The sequence below is a fragment of the Malus sylvestris genome, chromosome 4, assembly GCF_916048215.2.
Source record: "Malus sylvestris chromosome 4, drMalSylv7.2, whole genome shotgun sequence".
Lineage (NCBI taxonomy): Eukaryota > Viridiplantae > Streptophyta > Magnoliopsida > Rosales > Rosaceae > Malus > Malus sylvestris.
In genome coordinates, this window is record NC_062263.1 from 6,171,731 (window position 1) to 6,195,353 (window position 23,623).

At 36.5% G+C, this 23,623-nt stretch overlaps 1 protein-coding gene, 1 long non-coding RNA gene and 1 pseudogene across 2 annotated transcripts; all 3 read left to right on the plus strand.

The window, feature by feature from the left end:
• The first annotated feature begins 3,528 nt into the window (after positions 1-3,528).
• On the plus strand, positions 3,529-5,237 carry LOC126619806 (uncharacterized; annotated as a pseudogene).
• A 9,227-nt stretch (positions 5,238-14,464) lies between these two features.
• On the plus strand, positions 14,465-18,167 carry LOC126619840 (serine/threonine-protein kinase SAPK3-like). Its single transcript, XM_050288252.1, has 9 exons — positions 14,465-14,852; positions 15,910-15,984; positions 16,243-16,344; positions 16,470-16,523; positions 16,635-16,727; positions 16,896-16,988; positions 17,176-17,280; positions 17,389-17,487; positions 17,627-18,167. Exons 1-9 carry the CDS (start codon positions 14,730-14,732, stop codon positions 17,903-17,905), a joined length of 1,023 nt encoding a protein of 340 aa, XP_050144209.1. The 5' UTR covers positions 14,465-14,729; the 3' UTR covers positions 17,906-18,167.
• A 579-nt stretch (positions 18,168-18,746) lies between these two features.
• On the plus strand, positions 18,747-21,523 carry LOC126617992 (uncharacterized). The gene is made up of 3 exons (XR_007621618.1): positions 18,747-19,209; positions 19,594-19,845; positions 20,818-21,523. It is a non-coding gene; the product is annotated as an uncharacterized LOC126617992 (long non-coding RNA).
• The last annotated feature ends 2,100 nt before the right edge of the window (positions 21,524-23,623 follow it).

A 23,623-nucleotide genomic window follows, 5' to 3' on the forward strand; every position in this document is an offset into this window, starting at 1 on the left:
CAGTTGTCGCAACTTTAATCATAATCCACGTCTCAACTAAACTGGTTTTTCCTCAACTTAAATTGGAAGGAAAAATGCCACAGCTGAAAAGTCACTAACAAACAACCAATAAATCGACAAAGCCAAGGGTAACACATATTTCACAACAATTTGTGGGAAATATCCAATTTCCTACATTTGCAACCTTTTGGGGAAAATAAAAGAATGTTGTCTGCTGAGATCACGTCTCACATGAAAAGTACCAAGTTAACCTTTGAGGAAGGTGGTAATAAGCTGACTGTTGGTGGTTAAGAAAATTTGATCTCGTTGATGGGATAGGTGAGAAAGTTATCGATAAGACCACTACGAGTTCGACAAACTACAGAAAAAACTTGAGTTCCAAAAGTTGGTTGGGTAGACCATCAATTTGAAGTATGGGTTAACGGTTCTAATCGTCATTTGATTGAGTTGCTAAAGTCTAGGTATGATCCTAAGGTTTAGTCTTTTGCCTTCGCGGATAGGTTTGAGGTTCCTTAGATAAAGTGTTTGGTTGGGTAAATTCCTATTCGATAAGCTTTTGTAACTAAGTTCTCTCATTCATGTAGGAGTTGTTCGATAAGATGCAAGGAAAACTAGTGTAGTACAAGAAAGTGGATCGATGGTAAACATCACTTCACCATTTGGTAATATCCCAAGTAACATTTTGAGAAATGACACCAAAGGTATATGCCCTCGAATCGTACCATACTACTTCCTTTCTTTATGACACGTACTAACAAGTCCTCACTGCTTTCTCGATACACAATTCTCTCTTACAGTGGGAATTAACTCGTGCCTCAATTCTAATATTTGTTTGTGGAAGTGATAGAAAAAGTGATTGGTCGAAGAGGTTTTGGTTACCTAAATGGGTAATATGGCTAAGACAACTACGAATTTACTGTCCTAATACAAAACTTGCTCCTAAGTTCCCACGATTTAATTTCTTTGGCCCAGGTAGTCATTGTTAATCAGTCTATCAGTCGCGTTGCTAATTAACACATTTATGATACTTTTGATATTGTTCACTACCCTGAAACTGTGAATTGGCGTTCTAGCATAAGGGTATCACTCCTAGATACTAGTACATGTGTTCGGTATCAGAAATCATACCGCTTGAATACTGGTTGACAATTCCTAGATATCGGACAATATTGTCAATTAGTAGATACACTGTAGGCTGATTATAAGTTAGAGCCCACTTGAGTAGATGGTTTCGGTTGATTAGTGAGTAATTGGTCATGTGAGGTGGTTTCCTTGATTCTAGAGGAATTTGAATTCTACTTTGGGGATTTCTGCTACCCGAAGGTATAACAACTCATACTCACAAGCCTATACTCATCGAAATTATGAGTACAACATCGAAAGGAAATCTGGGAACTAGTGTTGGTTGGTGTGTTCTAAAGTTGGAAAAAGGAATTTGTTAATAATCTATTCTAGAAAGAACTTAAACAAAAATTGATATTCCCCCTGAAGATCCAGAATTATCACTACGTTTGAAAAAATTGTATTGTCGAAGTGTTCTTCCATCGAGTGCTACCACTTTAGCACCACAATGTCGTTCGAGAAACTTCCAAATATTTCGATGAAAAGTAAGGTTTCATAGGAGTTTGATAAGTGGTATACTAATGGATACTGCCAAAGAGTAAAAAAAGGTTGGTAAATACAATGGGAGAATGGTGATGGAATTGATTGGTAAATCTCTAGTGATACACAACTATCGATACATTAGACCTACTGCGGGGCTAAGAACTCATTTCCAAAATGAATTTTTCCTTAGCAGGGAGGTTCATTGTTTATAGTCTAGGGGCGGTTGCCAAAACGATTTTCTAGAAGGTCGATAAGTCGTTGACAATGCCCAAAGCTTAGGAAAAGTGAACACATATTTCGTGCTCGACGAGGTGGCAAGATTCGACATTTAGGTTCAAGAACCAGGAATGCTTACATCATGTGTGTGATGAACGCAATACTGCCCAAACTTATGCTTTGATATCAAACTGACACACCCCGACCTGAAATGTCCACCTGGACTCCAAATCGAGCTGTGTTGGTCGACACCAAGAGGGTGACGAAGCCATAAAGTGTAGTGATGTGAAAAATGTGAATAAATTTAAACCTAAAAGTGCCTAAATATAAGAGTGCACTTGTGAAGGGGAATGAATCCATTTCACATGTGATGTCAGAGCATAAGTAAAGTACAGTAGAGTAGGATAATAATTATACCATTAAAGGTAACCGTCTATACTAAGATTTGCCAAGAATCCTCGTTGATACGAAAGCCCAGCTACTAAAACCTGGAGGGGTGAAAAACAAAGGTGAGTGGGCCAAAAAATAATGTTTTATAAAAACCTTTTGAAAACATTATAACCCCTCGTCGTAAAACAAGTATAGTTTCCAAAATATACTATAACGTATAGTATGAAAATACTTACCGTAGCCTGCAATATCTCAAGAATTCAATATGTCACAAAATTCGTAAATAGCCATATAACTTCCAATAATTATGATATCGTGCAGAAATAAACATATCACATGGAGTGCTCATCGACACAGGCTGACACACGAGTTCATGTAGAGGTATTCGAACATGAACAGAACTGGGTGTAATAACGATTTACGCTCTAGCACTACAATCATGTGAAGACTGACGCTAGGCGCATTACATACGAGTCTTAATTGCCTATAGCAATCTAGGACAGGACTGGCACCTACAATGAATCCAAAGTGAGCGTACGGTGCAATGTGAACATACACGTGAAAGACTGGCCATGGCCCGGGTGAGTATTAACACCAGTGTAGCCACGATAAACAGACAATGTAAATACGATCACACAATAGTAAATCGATAATTCACATCAACGTAATACTAATAAATAAAATATTAATCATGGCTGTAATTAGAATCTCGTAAAAGTACGCATACATGTGCATCCCATAAAATTTAGGATAGTTTCGTAAATTTTCGCTATTTCGCTAATTCTTATAAATCTTATTATAATCTAGGCATACGTATGGAATTCTTTTTCAAATATATAAATGGACACTAAATAAATATATAATATTTAAAAGCAAAGACCCACTCACAAATCATGTCATCGAATCAAACACGCCGCACGCGCCGCCAACCAAAGTGAGCCCACGCACACCCACGTGCCTGCGAGTACAAACGTACTTGCCTTCTTCACGAGTTCCTACAATTGTGCAGGTTTTTCCCCTGACTTTCAGAGCTCATTTCGAGCTCGATTCTTAACCAAATTCGATGATACAAGAACCAACTTGAAGTTAGAAATGTAGGGAATCGGTCGTTACTTATTTGAGGCCGTGACATGGTTGGAGTTTACCAGAAAAGTAGTCAAAAAGTGGCTTGATGACCACAGTTGGTTCCTTCCAAAAATCTGGGGAAAAACTTCCCCGACTTGTCCTCAACACTAAATCACCCCCAATCAAATTTTAAGGTTAAAAACAATAGGGTAAATCTCAATTTACTACCCTCAAGTTTTGTGGTTTTCAACATTTAGTACATGAAGTTTTTTTCGTCCCGGAGTTATACCTAAAGTCTTAATTTTGGGACAGTCTCATACATCCGTTAGTCTGGCTGTTAAGTTTCCCGTTAACTGATGATGTGGAGCCCATGTGGACAATAATTCGGCGCCACGTGTCATTAAGGGATCCATGTGGAAATAAAAAAAAAAAAAAACAGAAAACAGAACCCCCTTATTCTACCACCCGACCCTCCATCTCCATAACCACCAGCGCACCAAAAAATAAATAAATAAAGAATCGAATCACCATTTTTCACCATCACAAAACCCAAGACTCAAAACTCAAGAGAGAGAATGATTGAAGCAGCATCAAAATAAGCAGGGAAAGAGAGAGAAATGGCAGCCCTAGTATACCAGATTTTGTCTTCCTCCGTATTGGTATCACTAGAACTCTACCACATGGTGGCCAGCACCCGCAACCACCTCAAATCTCCAAAGTCTTATGTCGCCAAGTCCTACTACCCCTTCCCCCTCTCCTCTTCATCTTCCAACCTTAATCATCATCCTCATCATCGCCTCAGGTATCTCCAGCTCTATGCCATAATCGCCTGCCTATTGGTCGCTGTCGTCCACCAGACCCTCACCTTATTCGACGCCAACCCACTCTTCAAGGGCTGCACCCTCATCCACCAATTCATGTCCTTGTAGTCTGTGACCTTATTCTTCTTCTTTCTGGTGCTCACGCTGGCTCTGTTGCTTTCCGAGTGTGCCCCATCGGTTTTTCTGCTACCTTCGAATCTGGTGTTTGGGCTGATCGCGGCCTTCTTCTACTGCAATCGTTGGTGTCGTGGAGGCGGCTTCGGTGCAGATGTTGGATCTGCAAGCTAACTGCGACTTGGCTTCCGGTCGGATCACGACGGTGGCGTCAGGATTGGTGGGACTCTCATTTTTCTCTTTTGACCTCCAATTGGGAACCCATTTCCTGCGGCTCATGAAGTTGGGTTTTGGGTAAAGGTTGGTGGTTGCTGGGTTTTCTCATAGAAGAGGGAGAGAGACAGAGGAAGAAAGGAAGAAAAAGGAAAACAAATTTATTTTTTTATTTTTTTATATTTAAATGGGTCCAAATTGACACGTGGCGCCAAGTCATTGTCTATGTGGACTCCAAGTCATTGTCTATGTGGACTCCACGTCATCAGTTAAACGAGATTCTGACGGAAAACTTAACGGATGTATGAGTATGTCCCAAAATTAACACTTTAGGTATGACTCTGGGACGAAAAAAACTTCATGTACCAAATGTTGAAAACCACGAAACTTGAGGGTAGTAAATTGAGATTAACCCAAAACAATATTAGGAGTTCAAAATAAGAAAGGTCTGAGGTTAGGAGTGGTCTCGAGGCTCACCGTGGTGGAGTTGCTGCAAGTTCACCGGAAAATATGCACTGGTGGTGGTTCCTACACTCAGGGAAAATAGAGTGAAATGAGGGAGAAAGGAGAAAGCCTATAGATGGTGGTGTCATTGTCCAGTTTGTTGTTGTGCAGTGAGCATAATTTAAAATCTCTAAGGTTTGGGATGGGAAGGAGAAGGACGGGAAAGTGTGAGATGAGGGAGCTCGGCTCCATTGTTTTTATTTTATTTTACAGAGAGATGAGAGTACAATGAGAGAGAGAGACATGATAGGATGGCAGAAAAGAAAAGGGAGAGATGAGAGGGAAACACGGGAGAAATGTGAAGGAATAGGGTGTGGGCGCCACATGGCACACAGCTCAAAGTCATCAATGGAGAAACAGAAAAATATCTCCTGTAACGTGAATTTACTAAAATGCCTATCATGCTCCGTAGTTTGTAAAATCTTCGTCGTAACTCCAAATTCAGCTCCATTGGTGCATACACGTTCGTATTATCATGTACTACGCAAATACACTAAAAGAATAAGTCATACGTCTCTCTAAATGATGGTTAACATAAGTCAAAATCCTTACCTCTAGGGGCATTTTCGTCACAGTCTTTTAAAATTCACTCTTTTAAAATTAATAAAATCATAAAATTAGGGACGGGTCGTCACAGTCTAACAGTGACTTTCAAAAAACACATGTAAAGCAAAGAATTTTCTCATTGGTTTTTTATTGTATTATGTATACATGAGAAGATACAATAAACATAATGGAAGATGAAAAAGTTGAACCCATTCATATTTTTTTTGTCACTATTGAAAAATGACTTAAAAATTTTCCAACAATCGAAAAAAAATTTCATCACCAATGATGGTGGCCGACAACAATTTATAGCATTGGCGTCAGTGACCTGTAAGTGACGTGCAAGGGGTAATATAAATTCTCTTATGCTTGAAAATTTCTTGGCCATCTAGTACTACGATCTAGGGGTATTCTTTACTGGTAAGTAAGAAGTATTAGGTTCAATTCTCACCAAATGCGAATTTGAATCAAATTATTGCTAACTCATTATGAAGCTAAGCCCACCCCCTCCCCCTTATAGTAAATAATATTGTTTGTTCAAAAAAAAAAAAATTATGACTTAATCTAAATAAAATGGGTTGGGCTTGGTAATTTTCCTTAGAATTGATATTTTTCCTATGTTCAACTTGGTATTTAATCCTATTTACCTTAAAGCAAAAGCCAAATAGAAAACTAGTATTAAAGAGGTTTTGATCTACATATATGGAAGCCAAATAAAAATTGTTAATTTCCTCCCTCTTATAAGATTTGAAGCTGTTCCACCCGATTTTCATCATTTTAAGTCACGTGGCACACTTTAGATAGTAATACTATCATTTTCTCACTAATAAGCCTTAACATTGCGTATAGGTTGTGAATCTAACTTAAATTGATAGTGAACTAGATTATTTAGCTTTGAATCTTATATTTCGTCCCACAACAAATTTAGCTTCCAATCTTACAGTAGTGGACAAATGTAATTTTTAATGAATTTAATGACTTATTTTTCTAAATAATAGTTTAGAGACTTAAACTTTAGTTTGATAATAATTAAGGGACCACATCAACATTTTACTCTATAATAAAAGTGTAAACATAACCAAAATTTAAACAATGAGAATAGTGCAGGCCTTAATGAGGTACATGATCCAATTTGGGTCTATAAACCAAATAAATAATAGGTCGCCCAAAAGCAACCATTGGGTTGAGAATGATCCATGACCCTTGGGAGTTTTGGATGGCCTTTCACAGCCTTACTTTTAGAATTCATTACCACAGCATCCTTTTTCTTTTTCTTTTTCTTTTTTTCTTTTACTTCGTAGTCCACTTGTCATTTAGTACTATAATCTAGTAGTATTTCTCTTCACCTGTAAGTGAGAGATCTTAGGTTCGATTGTCATCAAAGACGAATTTGAACCACATTACTGCTAACTCATTGTGAGACTGAGCTCATCCCGCCCCTTTAGTGTAGATAATATCGTTTATTTAAAAAAAAAAAAAAAAAACTCCATCCACTTCATCATTTTTAGATTTCGGTGATTGCTTAGGTGAAGATTAAAATCCAAATGACCCAACCAAGCATAAGACAATATGACATTAAGCTCCTTTTCTTTTATTTCTTTGTCATATATTTCGTGAGGCAAATTTTCTTGTCGATGTCATTATTAGTGTTGATCACTCCATAAAAAAAAAAAAAAAACATTGATATTTGGGAGAATTCTTTATGTTCTATTGCCGAAAATACTTTTTTTGGTTTGATTGTATTTGACACAGGTGTACTAAAAACTTCTCTCTTTAAATAAAACTATTTTTTTCATAAAAATAAAGCAAGACGTGACACTATGAAAATTTGGCACGCAGGACCCTCCAACCCTCGTCCTCAAGATAATAATCGATCAACATCAGATGATTAAGAATGCCCCCGCTAATTGAACGGGTCATTAAATCAAAGCCTCTCTCTTTAAACTCAGATGTGGAAGATGGAAGGTTTGTGGAAACTCTGCAAATGGCGTTTCATACAGTGATAGAAAACATTTATGCTAATATACTTAGATGTGGATTCGATCTTCACCAATTCTATTCAATTAATAATTAACAATTTAACTCACTAATATAATTGTTTGTCAAAAATAGTTTGACCAAAGATTAATACTCTAGGCATTTCGTTAATTAACCAACTACCAACTACTATTGGGGACCCACCGACCCCTATAAAAATAATTTTTTGTATATAAAAATAATTGTATGTTTGAATTTTGATCAGGTCATTATTAAAAAAAAAAAAAAACCTTCATCGATCATTTTTTGAGCGCTTGGTGGACACTTGTGGTGTCTTGCTAATATATGTCGACTACTGCTGTAATCTTCGAGGCTTGTCGAGAGGTGAGTGTAGGAAAATGTCGAGCAATCTTGAAAACTGCCAAAACTTGTCATTTAAGGTACTTGGTGAGTGCAATAAAGTTCCATGCAAAACAAGAGAAAAAGAAGACAGAGCAATGATAGGAAAAAAAAAATAGAAGAAGAAAAAGAAGGAACATGTTGTAATTCAATGTTGTTGACTCTTTATTTAGTTTATCCAAACTGTGTTTATGAGTCAAATCTAAATACATAGACCAATATACATGGGGATTTTGAAAATGTTAAAGAGTCATAGGCAACCAATAAGTCGATGTTGGCTCAGCTTAATGGGACCTTACAGTGTTGTCTACAAATATCAATAGTTGTGCTAGTATCACATGTGATCGACCGATTGATGTTAGTATATTTCTTGTTTTAATAATTGGTTAACATCTTAATAATTTCTTTCATGATATTTTTCTTTAATTGTAACTGGAGGATTTTAGTGACAGACTCAGCGGGCCAACTACAATTACGTATTTATTCCTCTTGCACTTATTTGCCTTTCTTCTTACTCTAATTCTGGTTTCATATGAGAGATTAATTCTTGGTCATGAGAGATTTCTATCAATATTCATGAATAAAGGCCATCTCCGATGAAGTGCTTTTAACTCAAAATTCAACTCCAACGGCAAAAATATTCTCCTAAAAAATTTATGTGCCAATTCCTAAAGGGCTTACCAAATGTAGCCCTCTTTGTACTTTGTAGGAACGGGCTAACACTGCGCCTGGGTCTACCACGTGCAAATTGGCTGGCGATACATCAAATATCAGGCACCTGCAACAACTAAGCCACATAATGCAAAACATGCTGGAAATCGGAGGGCCAAGATCAAGTGGCTGCAAATGAAGCAATTTGTAAAAATACCATAGTTATTCTCAATATACTAAAAGGTAATAAATATGAAGGGGTTAAACTGAAACCCCTCCATCATTGGACATGAAAAATTATAGGAAAATAGTTCAAAATGGGACAATTTATATAATCTGGGGACATAAATAGGACAAACCGGCAATGCACCAGTCATGCACAAATCCGAAATTACTAAAATACCCACTTATGAATACTAAAAATCATCAACCCATTGCATCACTGCTCTCATTTGGAAGAGAGGGTTGTCGAGAGAGCTCTATGAGCTTTGGTTCTTGGGTTGAGCTCATATTTCTGATTTTTGATTTTGAAAAGAGGGAAGTCCAAAGAGAGGCAAGAAGAGTGAGCTGGGTTTTGGGTTGACCTCATACCTTTGATTTCGAACAAGGAGATGCGCGAGAGATGAGAAGAAAGAGTTGGGTTTTGTACCATATTTTTTGTTTTGGCCAGAAAGTTCCATTTTTTCCAGCGACTAAAGCTTCGGTATGCATAGTAAGGTAGGGTGTTTAGTTCTAAGTTCCTTCATCAATGATTTATGGAATAAATAGGTTGTTTTGTAAGATGAATTAATACTTAGAAGTTAAATTAGGGTTTGTGTTTCATGTTGGGGTGTATCGGTTATGGAATAAATTTTGAGTTTTGACGTGCTAGAAAACTGAGATGGAACAATTTCTCGTTCAAGTGTCCAATTGCAGAAATTTGAGAAATTTTTTCCGTAATGTGCATAGCTACATCTTGATATGAGAAGCAGAAATGTTCACTAGTTATGATGCATGCATGTTGTGCCCCATAATTTAGCGAGTATGACCACAACCTAGTTGGTCTTGGCGAAAAGCAAAATAATAATAAAAAAGAAGCTTAGAGAACGTTAAGGATCATGTGTTGGAAATATGCCCTGAAAGTCAATCTTTGGAAGAAACCTTTCAGGACAAATGAATCGATGTATGGATGACTCTTATACATCAAATGGCAAAGACACGAATTAGGACTATCTCAATAAACTATATATGTCCTAAATAGTGTATCCATGGACAATAGATCGATTGAAGAAGTAATCTAATGATGTTAGACTACAGAGACCTTCTTCACATAACCATTATGTCCAAAAGGTTCCTAGTCATTGGATTGTCGGAGGGAAACTGACAATGCTTAGACCGGTACATACTATGTCCGCTTCAAATGATGGAAAGTCTCATCCCATTCGTGTTGTGACACTAAGACAAGTATGTAGGTGCTCATTAAGGGAATGAGTTCACTGAACACAATCGAACGAGAGTACTTGCATGGAGGTCTACTCACATGTCAAGCAAGTAACTCTAATGGTTGGAATAATGTAAGTAGTCCTTTGACCTGAGGCATCGTCGTTGTCTTGTGGCTAAGTACTTAATCTTTGATTATGTCAAAGTCACCCCATTCGCGGATGTCCACGGCATAATTGAGGTTAAGCCACTTAGTCATGAAGGCAAGTGAATGCGCAACAAGGAATCTCTAATCCTCGATTAGAGAGGAAGAATACTCTAAGATATGATTCGGGAATCTTCGGCCGAAGTATCAAGCGTAATAAAGAAAAGCGTTCCTATACGACTCAATAGAATCATATAAGAAGGAATAATCATATTAGGGGTTTGACATAATATATCCATACCCTAGTAATGTGATTGAGAGTATTGTTTTAGAGAAGGATCGAATTACATTGTAATTCCAACTATATAGGTTCTCCGAACAACTTCTACTTTAGCTTGGGTAGCTATGACATATGGTTAGATGTCACTCATAGCTTGTGAGTTCTTCTAAATGATTAAATGTAGTCATCAAAGAAGAAAGGTGAATTAAAATGAAGTTTTAATTCACTAAGTGATTGAATTAAATATAATCAATTGGATTGAAGCCAATCACTTCACTGCCTTGCTAATTAGAACCTAAAATGATTGTACACCGATACACTCTTGTAGTGAGTAATTAATGGATGAAGGAAATAATTAATTGGATTAATTAAGTGTTGTGATTAATTTAGAAAGTCTAAAGAAATCATAAAAGCGATAAAAGATCGTTTTGGGCTTAAAGAAACGTTCGGGTTTAATTGGGCCCATTGGGACTAAACCCATTGGGCTTTTATTCAAGCATAGGATGACTTGAAATAATAAAAGCCCAAAGCCCAAAGCCCAAACCAAACACTAAAGGGCCGGCCACTTAAAGGGTTTGGGAGAGATATTTAGTCAAGTTGTTGACTAGGTTTCTTTTTGTCTATATAAGGAACTTTATAGCACAAAGTTCATTAGGGTTTTTTGTGTGTTTTTGAACAACAAAGAGGCAAAAGAAAATAGCTCTCTAAAACCACAAAGGCCGGCCACCTAGAGGGTGAATTTACTAACAATCTTTCACCCTTTTGGTTATTCCTCCATCCATCTCACTACACTAGTGGGTGTGGATCTTTAGAGGTCTTCTCCTTTGGAGACTTAAGGAGAACCTTGGAGCACTCTTACTAACAAAGTGGAGGAGGCAAGGAGGGAGGCTAGGCTCAAGGACTTCAAGGAACAAAGGGCTTGGAGGTGGTCCATCCTTGGTCTCAAGTCTAGATCAAGAGGTATAAGACTAAACTTTCACTTTGTTCTTTACTAAAATGTTTTGATGCATTATATATAAACCTATGAACCTTGAAGGGGATTTGCATGACTATAGCTTTGATATTATTTGATAAATTGCTTCCGTTGCTCATGTATATAAATTTTGAATTGTATATGCATGCTAGTCATTTAGAAATCCCATGTGTTAAGCTCATAATTTTCCCTTCATCATGAGTGTCCATGAAATAACGGCAACAAGTATCATGTTTTCCACGTGTACAGTTAAGTGGTGGTTGATATACGTAACAAGACTTTTCAAATTGTCACTGTAATCTTATATACGTAACAATTATGTTTTAATTGTATCCATTATACCAATATGTTGCCTTTAAAGTTTCTCCCGCTCTGTGCATATCATGTGCATGTACTGTATATATTATATGCATGTCATGTGCATATAGTGTATATGGTGCGTATTCACATCTTTGATACTCTTCGCAATAACGTAGTTTACTACTTTTTTTCTTGATTCAAAGGCAAGGCCTGCAAATCCCAAAAAAAAAAAAAAAAACGAACGAGTTTGTGAAACAATTTCATTTGATTCAATTGGGTTCTTTCGTGCCCATTCAAACTGCAATTTTCAAATCCTTGAAATATTTGAACCCAATCAATTTTGATACCAAATTCAAATTAATGAATCTTCAATTCGTCATATAAAGTTTAGGGTCATTTATCTGATTGCGTCATTTTTTCTGATTTCGAAGAGAAAGCTGTGAGCTATGAGTTTTTGGGTTGAGCTCAGATCTAGGAGTGTAAGATGTGCATGTCGTATACATATAGTGTATGAGCGAGCTTAATACGAAAAGAGCGAACGACTACGCAAAACAATTTCGTCCATATCCATCTCTCTTCTTTCCACTCTGATTTCTCTCTTTTCCCTCAAATTTATCTATTCTCCTAAAGGAAACTAACCTTTAATACGTTTTTTCACTTAATTGCAGCAAAAGCCAAACCCTATTTTAGTGCTTGTAAATTTGGATTGAGAGAGAGAGAGAGAGCAGAGGGAGGGATTAGACAGAAGAAAAGAAAACCCACATATAAATTAGAGAAATGATAAAAAATAAAAAATGAAGGATTTGGGTCTCCTCCAAGAAACACCAAACCAATTACTTCAACTCTAAAAATCCATCAATCAAAAAGCAGAATTAAGCAAACCCAGTTCACAAAACCTACAAATGAAAAGGTAAAAATCGAAGAAGATGGGTGGGTTAGAGAGAGAGCTATTGTGCATATTCGAAATGTAGAGAGAGGAGAGAGAGAGAAAAAAAGAAGAAGAAAGAAAGAGAGATAGCTTGGATGAAGAAGATGGGTGGGTTAGAGAGAAACCTCTTGGATGAAGAAGATGGGGGTTAGAGTTCTTAGAATTGGAATTGGGTGAGAGAGATTTTCTCCTTCTCTCCTCTCTGTTTCTCTCTCTACAAAATGAGAAATGAATACTAGAACTTCTGGATAACTCATTTATATGGGAGGACAATTTGATCATTTTTCGGTGTAGGAAAAATCCTATTTTTGTCCAATTGTTGTGCATGGCGTGTGCATGCTGTGTACATATTCAAAATGTCCTGCTTCTGACCCAAGATTAAGAAATTGTCCAATTTTGGAGTATTTTCCAAAATTATAACCCTGCACTATTTCTGACTCCCCAAAGTGGGACTCTTTATGTACTCTTTGTCATCTTACAGTTTAACGTCAATTCTCGTACAAATATTATCTAATAGTATGTCAAAAATATGAGGTAACAGATAGTTTATAAAGCGTCGAACTTTTAAGGATATATCTTTATTTAAGGATGGTGGCTAAATACAGCCAAACAATTAGAATGGCCTAATAAGATTAGATGGTACTTTATCACATGGAATCTAATATTATTTTTAATTAAACGTATGTAGTTATCGACCGGCCTATTGGTTCGAGACCCAAAGGCCATTTTGCCCAAACAATTTGTAGGGACGGTGAGACTACTGTGGTCCATGGCCGTGGCAAGGAGGGAAAATGCCAAACTTGGGGATTATATATTTAAGACAAAATGTGTGAAGAAGAAAAAACTCAGTCTACGAGTCGCAATTTTACTTACCGTTTTGTACTTCTCTCGTAATATTTTTCATCTTGCAAATTTACTTTCCATTTTGTATCTGAATTTAAAAGTGTAATATTAGAGAGATTAATTTTGTAAATAAAATTTGTAAATTAGATAATATGTGATCAATAAAAATTGAACACCTTTATCAATATGCCCTTTAAAGAAAGGGATCCCCATTTTTTTAAAAAAAGGGGACACCTTATTGACCGTTAGATCTGGTTTTAATGAAATTATGTGATTGAGATTAAATCACAAGCCACAGAATCTCAAGTACATAATTTCATTAAAATCAGATTTAACGGTCAATAGAGTGTTCCTATTTAAAAAAAAAACAAATGAGAATCCTTTCCCTTAAAGGCTTTCCCTCTATCAATATTTAAATAATTATTCAATCATCAAATTTCACATCATTTAATTTATTAAATTTTATTTACAAATTTAATTCTTTTAATATTATTTTATAAACATTTTCGCTTTTCGCTGCTAATAAAATCGAATCTTTAATTAAACGGTTCGTAAAATCCAAGCTCACCACAAAACAAATGGCAGAAGCAGCAGCAGAGTATTCCAAAAGTCCCGACGTCGGCATACGTGACAATGTCCAAACAGCCCCTCATGATTGGATAATATTCTTCACAAACCTCGAACCTTCCTTCTATGGTAGGACCCACGGCGGCGTACGTTAGCCCCTTCGGACACTGAAATGAAAAAGACATGAAGTTGAAGAACCTCGGATTAAACCTACGCACGCCCTCGGGAGCCAAGAACAAGGTACAAAAAAAAACGGATGACGTTCTCCCAAAAAAAATAAAAACAAAAAACAAAAAAATAAAGGGACGACTGTTACAGCGTCAGAGTCAGCAGCAGTGTGTTTATTGTAGAATTATCATATGGTCCACTTGTAACACCGATATTATCTTTTAATTTAACTCGTAAATTACTACTGTATAATATGTTTAAGTGTGAAGTTTTATTGTAAAAAATCTTGTAAAAATAAAGTAAAGTGAGATATTTAACCACTTCATTTTTCAAGATACGTCGATATTTTAGCGTTAGGAGCGACACTTTGAAGGGACCCCTTCTCTTGCAAGACGTGCCTTTTAATTTGGGTTTGTGATTTAGTAGGAGCTGCTCTTCTCTTTCTTCTCCATTTTCTGATCTGGGTGTCGTCTTCTTTCTTATCACCAACCAGAATTTTTTTTTTTTTTTTTTTGATTTGGGTTTTTCCTTTTGCTTTTGGTATTTTTGTGTCTCGCTTTTTGGTGCTGGGGATATTTTGTGCTTGATTCGTTGGAGGGTTTGGGATGGAGGAGAGGTATGAAGCAATGAAGGATCTTGGTTCTGGGAATTTTGGGGTGGCGAGGCTGGTCAGGGATAAGAAGACAAAGGAGCTTGTGGCTGTCAAATACATTGAGAGGGGAAAAAAGGTCATTGCTTTTCTCTTTTGCTTTCCCTTTTTACTTCCTTTATTTATAGCTTGTTGTTTAGAAATGTATGAAATTTTTGGAAGTGTTAGTGCTAAGAGTTGTGGAGGTTGTAATTTATTTTAATTTTTAGATGATTTGAGAGAAAAAAGTCACTGGTTTTTTGGTTTGGAATTCTGTGTTTCTTTTCCCATTTAAAATGGTGGTAAGAGAGACGGTTCAGCTGCCCACTACTAATGAGCATCAATATTGTCCCCAACTAAATCGCCGATAATATCCCCCGGGGACGGCTTCAACAAGGTCCCATGTAATTATTTGTTGTTATGCTTTGTAAATGTATGATGCTTCTTTCTAATTTCAGCCGCTGAATATATATTTTTCCGAGTTTATGAGAGAACTAGTTTTAGACTTTAGGGTTTAGAAGGCTGGCCATTTCTTCACTAGATACTTTTAGCTGGAAATGCAGATGTTGAGTCTCATATATGCGAATGCCGTTCTTGAAGTTTGAGTTGTGTGAGTACTGTTTTGTTATTCTGATCCATAAAATGTTCAAGTTCATACCTTAAGGCTGCATACTTTTAGAGAGGACTAGCTTGGATAGGAGAACTTCCAAATTTTGTCTGAGTTAAGGGCAAAAGATGGAGTATTCGAAAATCCTGCTATATTTCTGTGAAGTCAATCACGCTTCTAAAATATTTTTAAGCAAAGATAGTGTACTACTTGAATAATTCCGGTTGAATTTTAGATGTTCAGTTACAGTTAGGTTGTGCCTAATAATTTTATCATACGGAGTTGTGCCCTCAACTTTTTTTGGCACATGATTGCGTGTTGTATCATTGTAACTTCTTAAGTGTATAACTGTATCCTTTTTTTTTCACTAGTTAAAGCTGGATATGCAAATTAGGGCTATAGATATTGCGTTTATTGTCTACAGCACATGTATTTTGGATAGCGATTAGTCATCTGATATCATTCCTAGCATTTTCTTCTCTTTACATACCTATCATGAATGTATATTTTAGCAGGGATATAAATTCTGTTTTGCCTCTCTGAGTTTCAGATTGATGAGAATGTTCAGAGGGAAATCATAAATCACAGATCGCTGAGGCATCCAAATATTGTCAGGTTCAAAGAGGTAACAATAACTTTGTATTGATTCGATTGTGTGTTTACATGCATTTCCGGGGGTGCATGTGTCCGTATTTTCTTTTTCGCCTTTTTACTTTTTTTCCCTTCTCAGCGTGTCATTGAATTGTACAATTTTCGGTTACCATCATGTAAAGATAAGCAAGTGTAAGATGATAATCATCAGTCAAACTGAAAGTGACCACAAAGAGCTAGGATAAGGCAGTCTTGCATTGTACATTAACAACAGAATCATTTTTGGCTGCAGCTCTTGTTGACTCCAAGTCATTTAGCAATTGTCATGGAATACGCAGCTGGCGGTGAACTTTTTGAGAGGATATGCACTGCTGGTAGATTTAGTGAAGACGAGGTTAGCTTGTTTAGTTTATTTGGCACGTTTGATTCAAATTCCTTTATTTTTGGCGCATATCAAAATTATATGTAAGTGTTAGTTTTCCTGACTGATTGTTTAACGGTAATTCACCTTCATGACAGGCAAGGTTTTTCTTCCAACAGCTGATATCTGGAGTCGGTTACTGTCATGCCATGGTATATTTATATTTGACAAACACGGAAAGACATGCACATACATAACCAACTGTTTCTTGTGAAGAATTAGTATAATTTCTCTAATTACATTTGGCTGTAATTTTACCGCAGGAAATTTGTCACAGGGATCTGAAACTGGAAAACACACTTTTGGATGGAAGTGCTTCACCACGTCTTAAAATATGCGACTTTGGATACTCCAAGGTTATTATGAATTTCTTGTTGAATAAAACTTTGTTTAGGTCAGTTTGGTACGCAGATTATTCTGGGTGCTCTGTAGTCTTTTTTACCCATTTGTTTGTTAAAGAAATTTTTGGGTTAGCATCTACTTGCCTGATGTATCTGTTAATCTGTTTATTTACTACCTTGCAGTCTGCTATTTTACACTCACAGCCAAAGTCAACCGTTGGAACGCCTGCATACATTGCTCCGGAGGTTCTATCACGGAAGGAATATGACGGAAAGGTATCTAGTTTCTATATTGTTTCCGCAACCAGCCTCAAAATTTAAATCATATTGTGGGATTTTACTATATGTTGGACATGGTAGTTCTGACCACGTAGTAGCTTACACATAATATCATCAAAACTGATACAAGCCAATCGTACTATGTATCATATTATTTAATTTCTAAGTTGGTACAACTTGGTAGATTGCAGATGTTTGGTCATGCGGTGTGACGCTGTATGTGATGTTGGTAGGAGCATATCCTTTTGAGGATCCTGAAGAACCTAGAAACTTTCGTAAGACCATTGAGGTGAGCTTGACCTTCATACACACACACACGCATGGTAGTTGTACATTGTGATTCCAAAGAGTTATGGTTTTCATTCCAACAATTAATTCATTGCAACTTCTGAAACAGAGAATTATGAGTGTCCAGTACACCATTCCCGACTATGTACGTGTTTCTGCAGACTGCAAGCACCTTCTTTCTCGTGTTTTTGTTGCCAACCCTTCTAAGGTAATATCAGATCCCATGTTTTCTTCATGAGTTTCTTTTGTTTCATTTTTGTTCACTTTGAGGCACAAGAACAATGTATGGACTGTGAAGATAAACGCACAAAACAGCACTGACAATCGTGGTCATAACGTCATTGTAGAGGATTAGTCTTCCTGAGATAAAAGAGCACCCTTGGTTTCTGAAAAATCTGCCGAAAGAGCTAATTGAGGTTGAGAGAACAAACTATGCGTCAGTGGAGCGTGACCAGCCTAAACAGAGCATTGAAGAAATAAATAAGATCATACACGAGGCAAGGACACCAGGGGAAGGGTCCAAAGCAGGTGGTAAAGCTGTTGCTGGGCCGTCCGACTCTGATGATCTAGAGGCTGATTTGGACTCCGAAGTTGATTGCAGTGGTGACTTTTCAGGCCATCCGTGAGCATGATATCGGAAGGATTTGTTCTTTTAGAGTTTGTTGACCCACAAAAATACTTTCTTTGGACATTTATGGTGTTGAATCAACACTGTTTACCCACAAAAAACACTGTTGATGATATTGTATAGCAGACTATATGCTATACATATTTGTACAAAAATTTGAACAAATTGAAGTGGGGATTGAGTTATTTCCATTGTATGTAGATTGTATTTGAACATGTTTGGATCCTCGATGCCATTTTTTGATATTTTTGTAGAACGTACATGCACAAGTCTTCGGCAGCATGATCTGCATAATTTAACGTATCTAGTATTTGACAAAATTTTCATACTCGTTATCTTTACGGATTATGTCGTGTCAGACCCGATAATGGTTTTTTAACGGGTAATCTGATAATGACTCAAAACCTGTTATTTTTGTGGTGGGTTAGTTAATAGGTCATGCAATCAGTAGGAAGATCTAAAATAAGCGTTCAATCAAGGTGTAGGCTTTCCCATCACAACTTTTAAGAAGTCAAAACAGGAAGACCGTTGAATGAAATTTGAAAGGTCCGGATCACTTGATCCGGTAGCCTTGGTGCATCTGACCTCAATTCTGGCCCTGTACTATGTGGGAGTCATCTTACCAAATATTTGTCTAGCTATGTGCTGCTGACGTTTAAGGGTTCGAGAGCTGTGCCAAATGAGGTCATGTTAAAAAAAAACAGAGCCAACGGTTAGGATAATTGCCTTCCAAGCAATAGACCCGGGTTCGACTCCCGGCAAACGCATATGACATTATTTTAAAATTTAATTTTACTTTTGGTACCTAAAGTCTTATGTTCGATTTCCCAATCCCACAATTAGGGATGGGCAAAATACCCATGGGTATGGGTAACCGCGGTTACCCACCCATTTAAAGTTGATGGTTATGGTTATGGGTAACCGTTTAAACAAATAAACGGTTATGGGTATAACCGTTTATCCATGAAATTTAAATGGACGGTTATGGGTATTATCCGCGGTTATAACGGGTATCCATCGGTTATGGTTAATATTCATGGTTATAACGGGTATCCATTTACCCATTTAATTTAATATATGTAAAATTAAAAAAAAAATTAAAAACCCTCAGAGTTACAACCCTGTTACTCTCTTTCTCAGCCTTTCGACTCACTCTCTCTCCGTCACTCTCTCTCTCCGTTGCTCTCTTTTTGTGAGCAGCCTGGTTCACTTGCTGTACGGGTTTTACATCTTTGTTGCTGGTTAGTTCTCTGAAGAATCAATCATTCTATAAAGGGCATTTCCCATTTCTTCAATCCACTGGTAAATTTGATATCTTTCTCCATAATTTTATAATTGTCAGGTTAGTTTTTCATTTTTTGGATGATTGGTTTCTATCATTTTCTCTTTTTCTGGTTATATGTGAATGATATAGCAGTGGTTGGATTGATTTGGAGCCTCTGGTTTGGTCCAAGTTTCCATCAACGATTATTGCATACTCGCAGTCGTATTGCGAATTTCATCGTTTTCAAACTGATTTTTGCTCCCAAATGGGGGGCAATTTGCTTGATATGAGCTCTTCAGGATTAGATTGTTTGGGTACTTTATGCTAAACAAGTTCAAATTTTGAGGCTTTCAATTGGGTGTAGTTGTTTCGTTTCTGGAATGTTTTTGCTCAGGTTGGTTGTTTTACTTTTCCTTTTTCAGGTCACTGTCCTGATTAGTTGAAAATAACCGGCATCACTCGTTGCATGATTGTAAGTTATTAGCGGAGCAATGAATCACCGTCCTATGGAGGGACAATTCGATCGGAAAATTCCTTGGAATCTGAAGGAGGTGATCGGAAAGCCGGCGTCTTCAAGCTTCTGGAGGGACAATTCGATCGGAAAATTCGCCATCTCGCACCGGATTGTCCGCGGGGACACCGTCGCCAGCCTCGCCGTCAAGTATTCCGTTCAGGTACGCAAGCATTTTGGTTCTTAATTCTTATCATCTGTTTGATTGCCTAGAAAAATGAAAATGGAAAACACTTTTAGGCCAGTCTGGGACTCCTTAGGTAGAAAACACTACATAGAAGTGCTTTTTTTTTGGGTCAATTACATAGAAGTGCTTTTATTAAAGAACAAAAGTCGATTGATCAGAAACTCAAAAAATAAAGAACAAAAGTCAAAATTTTAATTGAAAATGCTTCTTGGAAAAGCAGTTGGAAGTGTTTTTCATTTTTTGATTAACTATCGTTAAAAAAATAATGTAGACGGGAGAAAAAAGGGTAAATGGGTAAAAAAAGGATAAACGGGCGAAAAACATGGGTAAACGGGTAAATGGTTATGGTTATGGTTAAATGGGTAAATGATTATGGGTAAATGGGTACACGGTTATGGGTATGGATAACCGTTTATAAACGGTTATGGTGATGGGTATAACCATTTATGTAATTACCCAACGGGTAAACGGTTATGCGGATATGAACATAAACGGTTATGGGTAAAATAACCGCATCCCTACCCACAATGTTATTTGTAAGTATCTACAAAGAAAAATACACTAGATTAAAGTCTTTCCAATTAGTTAGCTAATTGACTGATTAGAAATGTTAAAAATACTGACTAGTTAGAAATTAGGGAGCTTTAATGAAAAAGGGTTTAGACAAAGTTTAATTTAACAAAAAATCACCCTATACTATTATTTAATCAAAAGGACTTCATATTTAATCATAAGGACAAAACTAATATATTTCAGGTCCACAACCATTAAACCCACATGAGATGAATTAAAAGCCCAAAACGAAATAATTTTTTTTCCAGCCTCTGCCCCTAACAGAAATCCCATTTTGTCAGCCAATATGTTAGAATTAAACTTCTTTTTATTTACAAGTATGCCTCTACCTCATTAATCCACCAAACAGAGATTAATAGGTTTGTTATTCAAAAGGTGCCTACCTCCTCCAACAAACGAGCTTCCTCTCACCTTGCGATTTCTTCCAACTTCAGTCGGTTGAAATGAGATAGTGATTTGGAAGAAAGATTGGGCGGCCGAAGAAGAGGATCAGGTGGCGAACCTTGTGCAGAGGTACTTGGGGAACTATGTGAGGGGGTTCAACAAGGAGCCCTCGAGATCAATGTCTGGCAAGGTGATGTGGAGTTAAAGGGCACTCAATGCACTAAAATTACCAACGAAGGTTAAGGCAAGATTTCTTGGATCAGTGAAACTTAAAGTGCGAGACTCACATCAATGTTTATAATTATGTTTTTTTTTCTTTATTTTTTTGGAAACTAGTTTATGATTATGTTTGGTCTGAATTAGTGTGAGTTATTTAGGTTCAGTTTCAGAAACAGTGTGGGTTCTTTTGCTGTAGTTTCAGAAATAGTGTGTTATTTTGGTTTAATTTCATAAATAGTACATGTTATTTTAGTTCAGTTTCATAAATAGTGCGGGTTATTCTGGTTTAGTTTCAGAAATAAGGTTAGTTATTTTGCTTAGTTTCAGAAATAGTGTGTTATTTTGGTTCAATTTCAGAAATATTACAGGTTATTTTGGTTCAGTTTCATAAATAATGTGTAATTTTGCGATAGTTCTAGAAAAAAAGTGTGCACTATTTTGGTTCAATTTCAGAAATAGTGTATGTTATTTTGCTATATTTATATAAATAGTGTTTATTTTGTTCAATTCCAGAAATACTGTGAGTTATTTTGCTATCTTTCTATAAATAGTGTTAATTTTGTGTGGAGGAAACTGGCTTTTGGTTGGTGGAAGGTTAATTATGCTGGTGCATGGAGAGAAGAGACGGCGATTAGTGGCACGAGTTGGGTGATTAGAAACAGCAGTGGTTGGTTCCAATTGGGAGGAGGTCGTGGTGGAGTGAGGGCAGCCTCCAGTTTAGCCATCAAATCTATGGCGGTGAGGGAGGCCTTATGGGCCTACGTTGAGAAGGGAGCAAGTAATTGTGGAGTTTGACTCCCTTAACCTCATCTTCCGACTCCTTAACCTCATCTTTGTGCTAAATGGTAAAGAAATATATGATGCTGCCATTGAAAGTTTAATCTTCTAACTCCCTTAACCTCATCTTTTGACTCCTTAACCTCATCTTTGTGCTAAATGGTAAAGAAATATATGATGCTGCCATTGAAAGTTTAATCTGGCGAGGATTCTCATTCCAAAATTATAACCTTCATCCCCAATTATTAGTCTGTTATTATTATTTTAATTATTAATTTATTAATACAATAATCAGGCCTATAAATATATGTGCATCCACCACAAAATACCATATCAAAATCGTGTTGAAATGCTTATTGAAATAATAGAATCAAAGTAAGATTAATATAAATTTCATTTAAGTTATTTATAAAGAGTCAGTTTGAGATTGTTATGGCTTTAAAAAAGTTACTACCAGTCATTATTTCTTAAACAGAACACTAACTATTTCTGAAAATGAAAACGAGTATTACACTATTTTTGAAACTGAAACAAAACTACACTATTTATGAAACTGAACACGAGTACTACACTATTTTTGAAACTGACTATTTCTTAATTGAACGCGGGTAGTTCATTTTTTTTGAAACTGAACATGAATATTACACTATTTATGAAACTGAGCATGAGTACCACACACACTATTTATGAAACTGAACACATGTACCGCACTATTTATGAAACTGACTGCGGGTACTATACTTCTGAAACGAAATAGGGGTATTATACTATTTATGAAACCGACTATTTATGAAACTGAACTCGAGTAATATACTATTTCTGAAACTGAATATTGGTACTATCAATATAAAATGTATGCACATAAAAATCAAAGTTTATATAACATGAATCTCCTCTCTTGGCAACTTCAATAAAAAACTTCAAACAACCAAAAACAAAAATTTCACAACCAAAACATTATAAGAGTCGAGGAAACTATCTTGTAATTGGTGACACCACCTGATAAATACATAATGGACAAATTGTATTATATAAACACATGATAATTTTATCTATCGCACCATTGTGACCTTTAAAATAATATATTTGTTGCACGTAATTTTCACTTACAAATAAAAAAGAATACTACTAAACGCAATGACATTAGCAAGACGAACCGAAGTTAACTGAAGGTCTAAACTCGAAATGATAAGAAATATCCAAACCAAAGCTTCAAGAATAATATTTATTTGGTTAAAGTTTCACTCAAGCTTGATAGAATATATAAAATCAAGCAAATGCTTTGTCACACTAATGCATGTAAACTCAAAACTTCGATTTCGATAACTTGAAAGGCCGCAAATAGAGAGAAAAAAAATAAAAAACAAAATGCAGAGCCATGCCGCACACAAAGAGCTCTTGGCAATTTTGAGATAGCAGTTCACGACCAAAGGCAAAGCTGATAAGGTTTTCTGAATTTTCAATTAATTTTGGTGGCCATAGGAAAGATTGATGAACTTTAGATATTGATGGTGGACTGACATATATAAGAGAAATAATAATAATCACTAAAACAAGCTGTGCTCTTAAACCTAACGAGGTCTTCTCGAAACGTGGTTCTAGTTCATCCATGGATCCGTCCACCCGTCCATATAGCAATATAGCATCCTGCGGGATCTGAAATACAACGCCATCATCGACAGGTGAAAGCTTGTGGATATCAAGAAATTGAGTTTGATCTTGAGGTTGCCGGAGATGGTGGATGCGAGCGCTTCGGAAGACATGGATGGCTTTTGTGGTTGTAGGGACGGTGGGTTTATGA

What these genes read in the sequence shown, in the direction of transcription:
- LOC126619840 (XM_050288252.1), top strand. Translation starts at nt 14,730, where the DNA reads ATGGAGGAGAGGTATGAAGCAATGAAGGATCTTGGTTCTGGGAATTTT. An exon ending in GCGACTTTGGATACTCCAAG is followed by an intron (nt 16,728 to 16,895) that starts GTTATTATGAAT and finishes ACTACCTTGCAG; the next exon opens with TCTGCTATTTTACACTCACA. An exon ending in ACTTTCGTAAGACCATTGAG is followed by an intron (nt 17,281 to 17,388) that starts GTGAGCTTGACC and finishes CTTCTGAAACAG; the next exon opens with AGAATTATGAGTGTCCAGTA.